General features: G+C 44.8%; 1 protein-coding gene across 3 annotated transcripts; it reads left to right on the forward strand.

Moving 5' to 3' along the window:
• The first annotated feature begins 3,338 nt into the window (after positions 1 to 3,338).
• Positions 3,339 to 7,933, forward strand: LOC117862767 (pentatricopeptide repeat-containing protein At4g33990). Of its 3 annotated transcripts, none has more exons than XM_034746278.2 (2): positions 3,339 to 6,915; positions 6,998 to 7,933. In XM_034746278.2, exon 1 carries the CDS (start codon positions 3,675 to 3,677, stop codon positions 5,364 to 5,366), a length of 1,692 nt encoding a protein of 563 aa, XP_034602169.1. In that variant the 5' UTR covers positions 3,339 to 3,674; the 3' UTR covers positions 5,367 to 6,915; positions 6,998 to 7,933. The 3 variants fall into 3 exon arrangements, with proteins under 3 accessions (XP_034602169.1, XP_034602171.1, XP_034602170.1); XM_034746280.2 differs by having other exon boundaries at positions 7,021 to 7,933; XM_034746279.2 differs by having other exon boundaries at positions 3,339 to 5,669; positions 6,769 to 7,933.
• Positions 7,934 to 8,705: the final 772 nt, after the last annotated feature.

Raw genomic sequence — 8,705 nt, forward strand, 5'->3', positions numbered from 1 at the left:
ACGATGCGAGGCTCCGCCTCGCCCGACCCACAGTCCTAGGGTCGGATACGCCTGACCCCTCGCCGCAAGGCTCCGCCTTGCCTGACCTAGGGCGCAGGGGGTCGGGCTCATCCAGGCCCCTAGGATAAAGATCTGCCTCGGGCGCAAACCAGCAGACGAGGGCGCAGATCTCGTGGGCTCCCACCAATCTCGCCATAAACACACCTCAGCTCTAGCGTGCAGAAAGGCGCCCGCGCTCCTCAACGTGACCCTCCATAGTACCCAGGCGGAACACTGTAGCCACGACTGCATAGGCTACAGCGGCCGCGGCCTCCCCTGTTCGCCATAGGGCACTCATTACACACGCCACCCGGCACAGGAGGGAGCGCTGCCTAGTTTTGCGCTCAGTCCGGCGACAGAGACACAACGGCCGTGCCCCACGGTCAGCATGTAGGGCAACAGAGGTCAGCCGTCCCCCACGACATGCACGGTTGTGGCGGTCGGACATCATCATCCTGCTTAGCGGCGACGGTCGTCCAGAGGATCGCCGACAGGATCCAGCGATAGCCGTCCCCCTCCGGCGGCCACACTGACAGGAGACAAAGATCGGAGGGGAAAGCGGCGACGCGGGGACTCGGTCCTTTTCCTTGTATTTTACTTTACTTAGCTTATCTCTTTTACTTCTCCAAATGCCTGGCTCACCTGTAACCCCTGTACCCTCCTTGCGCTATAAAAGGAGAACCAGGGGCCCGAGATAGGAGGACTCAGAAGCCAACAGAACCCACACCCTCTCCTCATGAGCATCAGTGCACACCCAAGAAACTTGGGACCAGCTCCCTCTCTCGCCTGTTTGTAACCCCTACTACAGACCCTGCGTGAGTAACACGAGCAGCTCCTCATACTGGACGTAGGGCTATTCCTGCCCGAACCAGTCGAACCCCGTGTCCTCTCACGCCACCATCCGAAGCCTTACGTGCATAAAAGAAATTTACTTGCCGTAGTCTTGATCCGCTAATCTCAACAACGACACAACGGCTTAGCATAAATCCCACTAGGTAGTCTGTTAGTCATCAGGAGAACTGGTAAGCAACGGGAGACCATGGAGAAGGAGTAAGATCTTTGTGACTTAGGTCCCGACTAAGACCTCGTTGGTAGGTCATTAACCCCTCGATTGCTTCTGTGTTGGCTGGTCAGGCTTAGGTAAGGTGGGTAATGACTTTGATAGGATCTGCACTGACACTAAGGTGATCGCGATGTGGTATCCTACTTGTGGGAAAAGTGTACAACCTCTGCAGAGTTAAAACCTATCCGGGTAGCCGTGTCCACGGCATTGGGCGAGTTATGGCTTGGTCACCTAACTAGTACTTGGAGATGGATAATTTTCATGGCGTCTGTTGGATTTTGGAAGTTTCCGACAGTTGTGCCGTGAGCTATCGCGGACGGGGAGTCCGGTTGCGTTAAAACTTGGATCCCTTGTGTATGATCAACCCCACTTATTGATTCGGTTACCAAACAAATGCTTTGTGAAAACCTTTTCAGAAATGAACCCTCGCATGTGTTAAAATCTAGCTTTATTGCAAATAATCCTTAGCCTTATCCTTGATATAACCTGTGCATATTCTTCATTGTATCCCCCTCCGTGGATGGGGTTGGACTTTTTGAGTACTTTTGTACTCACCCTTGTTTTGTTGCTCCAGAGGAAGACCCGGACTTCATCACCGAGGATTTCGAGTAGGAGGTCGCTTCTGCACCCAACACTGCCTGTGGTGTTGGCCTTTGCAGAATGCTTCTGCTGCCGTGTAGTCCCGAGTGCTATCTCTTGACAGTAGCTTGGCTCGCCGCTGTTATTTATTTCCTTATCGTTTCGGCATGGCTTTCACGCCTACTCCCTCGGGAGTTGTACGGTTTTTGAACCATCTGTTGAATAAATGTGTTATCAGCCTCCTGTGACTGATATTTGTATCACCTTTAGTATCTACTTATGTGCTATCTCTTGACAGTAGCTTGGCTCGCCGCTGTTATTTATTTCCTTATCGTTTCGGTATGGCTTTCATGCCTACTCCCTCGGGAGTTGTACGGTTTTTGAACCATCTGTTGAATAAATGTGTTATCAGCCTCCTGTGACTGATATTTGTATCACATTTAGTATCTACTTATGTGGGGATGCTTCACTGCACCATTACTTTTTAGGGTCGTAAGTTCGGCCCATCAAGGGAGATGATGGCCCTCGGTGACGAGGGGCTACTATTGGGGAAACCAACTTCGGAATACCCTTCGAAGGAAGAAGTCCCTTGAGAATTAACCTTACCGGCTCGTTTTCTGCACTTAACAGATTCTAGGTGTAGAAAAGAGGAAGATGATTTTGAAGGTCCTTGAGCGTACAAGGTGTCCTTTGGAGCACGACGATGAAGAGCCTACCCTCAGGACTCTAGTGAGGGGCATCGCGCATCTCAACTACGCCTCAGTCTATCCCTGAAATGAAGAACAGGGGTGCCTGACGAAGAGCACCTCGACCTCCGATGGACCGTATGCGTTGAGGACCACGTTGTTTGCCCCATGGAGTGGCGAGGCCGTACGAGGGGCCATCTGGAGGAGTTCGTACGAAGGCTGTATTTACCGTTGTACCCTGGAATATTCTTGGAATCTAGCCGTTGGGTGACGGTAAAGTGTAATGAACTTTGTGGCGGTTGATCTCCATATAAATAGAGGCGTCACTGTAACTGATGGGACGGCTGGTCCGAAGTTAATGAGAACAACGTGCATTTACTATTTCACATTTATTATTCTCTCAGCATTCAACTTCGAGTCGAAGGAAGGAGTTAGAATAGATACAAAACCGATTCGGCTTCGTTTGAGGGGGACTACTGGACTACCACCTCTTCAGAGGGAAATACCTTGACTGTTGTTGATGGGTCCATTCTGGGGTCATCCTCCACCAACAATAGAGAAAAAAAACGAAGAAAAAAAATGACAGGACGTATAATGTTATCAACTTATGGTCTTACAGTAATAGGGTGCTAAGAGCAACTCCAATAAATTATCCATTTTGAACTCTCTATTTGACTCTGTAGCCAAGTTAGCAAAAAGATTCCTCTCCGTATTGAGTTACCATCACAACAGACCATCCATTTTCTACTCTTCAAATCTCAGTAATTAGGTTCCTCACTAAAAATCTATACTCTCCATTCACTCCAACAGCCTTTCCATTTCACACTACAACAGACTATCTACTTTACGCTCTCCATTTTGTGTGCGGGACCCACATTTGGTAAGTTAAATTCGCTTGCCAAGTTTGGAGAGTGTGGAGGAGTATTCGGCAAGTTGGATGGGATGACAAGTCGCATGGCAATCCTATTGGAGTGTAAGTTTTTTTAGCAGACTTGCTAAAATTTTATCTTGGAGAGTGAGATAGTTCTCTGACAAAAAATAGTTTAGTCGTCGACCGGCAGAATGATTCCTGTGGTCGACTGTTGTAATATTAGTTCGCGGTTGGTTTTTGATATCGCTTCTTCCCAGATCCTTCTTCCGCCAAACTACTGTTCTTGCATTTCATCGAACACTTCGACACCCTGGGCTCTCTGCTCCGAAACCCACCACTCTCCTTGTCCACCACGGCCACCGCCCGATGGAACGCCGTCATCCGGCGTCGCCTCGATTCCGGCCTCCCCACGGAGGCCGTCTCCGCCTTCGCCGACATGCTGCGGACCGGCGCCCGCCCCGACCCCTTCACGCTCCCGCTGCTCAACCGTGCTGCGGCGTCGCTCCCCCGCTTCGTCGGCGCCGCCCACTGCTTCGGCATCCGGGCCGGCTTCTGCGGAAACATATACTTCTGCAACACGCTGCTGGAGGCCTACACGCGGCACGGGTTGGTGGGGCCCGCACGCCAGGTGTTCGACGAAATGCTCGAGCGGGACGTAGTTTCTTGGACCACGCTGGCGTCCGCATATGCTGGCGCCGGGGAGCCGCGGGAGGTATCCCAGCTGGTGACGGCGATGAGGACCAGCGGTGGCTGCGAGCCCAGTGCAGTCACGCTTTCTGTGGTGCTCCGGGTATGCACGGCCCTAAGGGACACTGCCGGCGGTAGGCAGCTGCACTGCTACGCCGTGAAGAGCGCGTGGGCAGGTGATTTCCTAGTTTTCAACTCAATATTGACGCACTATAGCCGGACTGCCAGCTTGGAGGACGCAGCTATGCTGTTCGAGCAGTCCCAGAGAAGTGACATGGTTTCGTGGAACATTATAATCTCAGTGTATTCTTCAGAGGGGAATGTTTCTAAAGTCGCTGATATGTATGAAAGGATGAGGGCAGAGGAAGTGTATCCAAGCTGTGAGACATTAACTTCCGTTGTTGCTGCATTCACCAAGCACAGGTTTCTTCTGCAAGGCAAGAAGCTGCATTCCTTTGCAGTTAGAAGTGGGCTCATGGACACAATCTTGGTAGCATCGTTTGTGGACTTCTATGCGAAATGTGGTGAGTTACTGTCATCAGTTCAGTTGTTTGAGGAGTTCAGGGGGGCAAGCAGCTGCCTATGGTCGGCCATGCTCTGGGCCTTTATCCACCATGGAATGTTCATAGACGCAATCCGTCTGTTTGAGAGAATGATGGACTATTTCTGCGTTCCCAGTGCTGATATGCTGCGAGGACTCATAATCTGTTGCACTGAAATAGGTGCTTTAAAGTGCGGTAAAGCAACTCATGGATACGTCATAAGAAACAACTATGCTGCAGAATCTAAGAGTAGTTCCTTGGAGACATCCATTGTTATGCTCTATGCTAAATGTGGGTGCATTCTTCTGGCAGAAAGGTGCTTCAGCAGAATCCTTTATAAAGATCTAGTCTCATGGAGTTCAATGATTGAAGCATTCACAATCCATGGTCATAGTAAGGAAGCTCTCACAATGTTTAATCGGATGCTGGAAGAAGGAATAAAGCCAAATGGAGTGACCTTCCTGAGCTTGCTGTCAGCTTGTAGTCATTCAGGTCTTGTAACTGAAGCTCGCGAATTGTTCGATTGCATGACAAAAACCTTCAGACTTGCACCCGATCTAGGACACTATACCTCTATGGTAGATGTTCTTGGCCGCTCAGGTAATCTAGAGGAGGCTCTACAAGTGATCAGTGACATGAAAGTTAGTCCGGATGGAAGAATATGGGGTGCTCTCCTTGCATCATGCAGGATGCACTCAAACTCTAAGCTTGCATGTTTTGCTGCTCAGAAACTTGTGGAATTGGAACCGGATAATGTTGGCTATCATGTGGTGTTCAGTAATGTCCATGCTGGAGGTGGTAGATGGGCTGAAGTGGAGGACATTAGAAGCTCCATGATAGGAATGAACATGGAGAAATCCCCTGCTTGGAGCTGTCTTTCTAGCATTGGTGTTCCTTGATACGTAATTTTCAGCACTGCATCAATGGTATTTCTCTTGAAAAATCCATGCCGTTTTGGCCAAAGGAGGACCAAACATTTATTCAATTCAGCATTGCATGGATGTTTTGCTCACAGGCTGGACAAGCAACAGGCTGTAACATATTAGCAGTGTGTTGATGTCTTAATTTCTTGGAATGTGAGATACTTCTTATGCATTGCAAGATGATAGATTCATCATCAGAATACAGAAGGGATTAAGTGTGCATATCTTATCAAGAGATTAATGTATCTAAGCATTCTTCTGTACACATGTATAGGACTGGTAAGCTTTCTGTTCATCATTTTGTAATGTCCAGTGCAAAGAAACTTCACTTTGGAACCATAGTATTATAAAGTGATACTTTTGTGTCAATTCACCTGTTTAGAAGGGCAGGATTTGCATGATATTAGTAGAACTTTCGATTGTATGAAAATAAAGTAAACTCTCGACATTGGAATCCAATGTTTTCTGTAACTTCCAAGATTTATTGATGAGCAAATGTAAGTTTTCTAATAATGTACATGTTACAGGTAGCATAATTAAGCTTTCTATTTTCTGTATGCAATCTCAATTTACTAATTTTGCCGATTCTTGTCCTTCAATATGCCCATAAATTTATTTTTGTTATGTCAAACTGTACAATTATTTTGCATCATGAATGGATAAATTTAACTTTTCGGTCGCATTTACTTGCTGCAACTGCATATAGTATAACTACATTGTCAGATATTTACATTTACTTGTTTGAATACATGTTTAAGTGTGATTCATGAACAAAATGATTGCAATGAATAAGTACCAGATTCAATTTTTCCTGTGCACACACTATTGACTGTGGAAAATACATTATCATTTTAGAGTTATTGTTTTTGTATTTGTTCGATATGACATTGTGAATGTGAGAGGTACTGTTCAGAGTCCAGTTAGTGTTAAACTGTTAATCTTAGAAGCATTGGAAGTTTTATGAAGGTTATAATATATGCTCCCTCCATTTCTAAATATATGGCATTTAGGAAAAATTAATTAGTTCAAAAAATGAACTAATTAGCTTGTCTGAAGTGGTCATATATTTGAAAATAGAGGCAATATTTCTACAGGCACAGCAGGTGCCACCATTATGAACACTCATTGTGCAATTTTAGTGTAAGAAAGCTATGAATTTATTATAATTTACAGCTGAATGATACTTCTTTTGGGGAAAAGAGTATTGGAAACTCTGCTCTTCAAAGATCAATTTACGAAATTATCTGAGCACTGTTGCGGTACTTTTGGGATATACATTTAAGTATACACAATTGGGATGTCATACATTTTGAAGCAAAGTCTCAAACAATGCTTCACACTCGAGTGCACATCTCACGATTTTATTTATCTTTCTTAGCGACTAGTGCACTTCCAATGGAATATTTGGTCATGATATGTAGAAAATCACACATTGGATGGATGGATAAGTATTGATGATTTTCAGAGTACAACATCCTTCATTTAGCTATGAGGAAAACATCCTTCTCATTTGGAGATAAGAAAGGTAATATCCTTCATATTTCTCTCTGATACAATCTGGGCTCATGTCCCAAAATAATGTATTGTCTTTTCTGTATAACCTACAGTTTATACTGTTTGTTTTCCGGAGGTCTAAATGCTAACAGGCAGAAAAACAATCAAGTTCTAAAAGACAAACTCTACAATATTCCAACTCAAGTAGTCGATAATTAGCATATGGAGGTACAGTTGTATGAAGCACCTGTCACCAATGAAACAATCTTCTCAGAGGTATTGCTGTCAGAGTAGTAAATCAGGGTCAGGGTGATGAACCAACCAGCCTTGCTGGTGCTCAATGAGTTAGGCCATGGTACAGGCTTCCATGCAAAATCAAAAGGCAGAGTCTAGTAGGATCGATGGCCATCAGTGTAACCATCCAAAAGCACAGCAGCCATGCAAGATCAAATGAGGGATTGACAACCATGGAATGGCATGTTAATATGTTTGTGAGAAAGGCAGTGGAACTGGGAGATGTAATAGTCTGAAAAGATTTGGATCAGTGGAATTTTCAAGTCAATGAAGAGTGGTCAGTTCAAAAATGTCTGTTTACTTGAGAAGTCATTCTCTTGGTTAACATGGGAACTAAAATGTTGGTTATCATTGGATGGCTGTGTTTAGTAACAGGAATTATCGGATGGTTAAAAATATTGATCACGTGGCTCAACCATTCGTCTTCCATTGTCTTCAATAATATAGAGCAGATTGATGTGGTCTTCTGATTTTTTTTTCCAGACAAATTGATCAGAACGACAGAAGAGAAGCCAGAGCAGAGAGGAGATCCCAATTCCAATGCATTTGCATGCTTCGGTGCATTATTTTGTGCACACTGCAGTACGCCCTAGTCTGTGAAAGCAAGTGACCACTTAGGCTTTCAACTCCAAATTTTAGAGGTTGAACTAATACTGTGAATTGTAACTGTCAAATTTGGGAAAATCTACTCAGGCCATGTTTAGTTTCCCCCAAATTCCAACTTTGGCACTATGCAAAAAGAAGATTTCCCATCACATCAAACTTGCGGTACATACATGAAGTAAAAACTAATTGCACAGTTTTGTTGTACTTTGCGAGACGAATCTTTTAAGCCTAATTAGTCAATGTTTGGACAATAATTGACAAATACAAACGAAATGCTACAGTTGCGCATTTATGACAAACTCCCAACTTTGGCACTCCTAAATTGGGAACTAAACAAGACCTCAAACTATCATCTTTGTTATTAATGTTACTAATATTAATTGCAAAGAGGTCATACTTTCTTTTGTTTTTAATGAAAAATCTCATGGGAATACCTAAACCCTTATCCATGCAACATGGCCTACGGAGCTGACACGCTGCAGAAAGAAGTTCCGGGTGGTGGCTGATGAGTGGCCCTTGGTAAAGTTGCTTTCCTCGTTGGTCGTTAGGTCTGGGGAGTGGAAGAGGACTCATAGGGGCTCGACAAGGCTATTAGGAATGCAACTCAATCTATTCTATGGTAAAAGGGCAAGATATATATATATATATATATATATGTATGTATGTATATATATATGTATATATATATATATATTAGTGTAGAACCCCTCCAGGGAAAATACATGTAAGTATACACATCTAAGGCATATATCTAACACTCCCCTTCGAACTCATGGGTGTCCACAACACTGAGTTTGGAGAGGAAATAGATGTGTTGGGCCCTTGTATGCGTCTTTGTGAAGAAGTTGGAAAGCCAACCGATACTTAGAAGGGACATAGTAATGAAGGCAATCTAATCATGCACTTGCGATCTCATGTAAG

Source organism: Setaria viridis, chromosome 7 (assembly GCF_005286985.2).
Source record: "Setaria viridis chromosome 7, Setaria_viridis_v4.0, whole genome shotgun sequence".
Taxonomy (NCBI): Eukaryota; Viridiplantae; Streptophyta; class Magnoliopsida; order Poales; family Poaceae; genus Setaria; species Setaria viridis.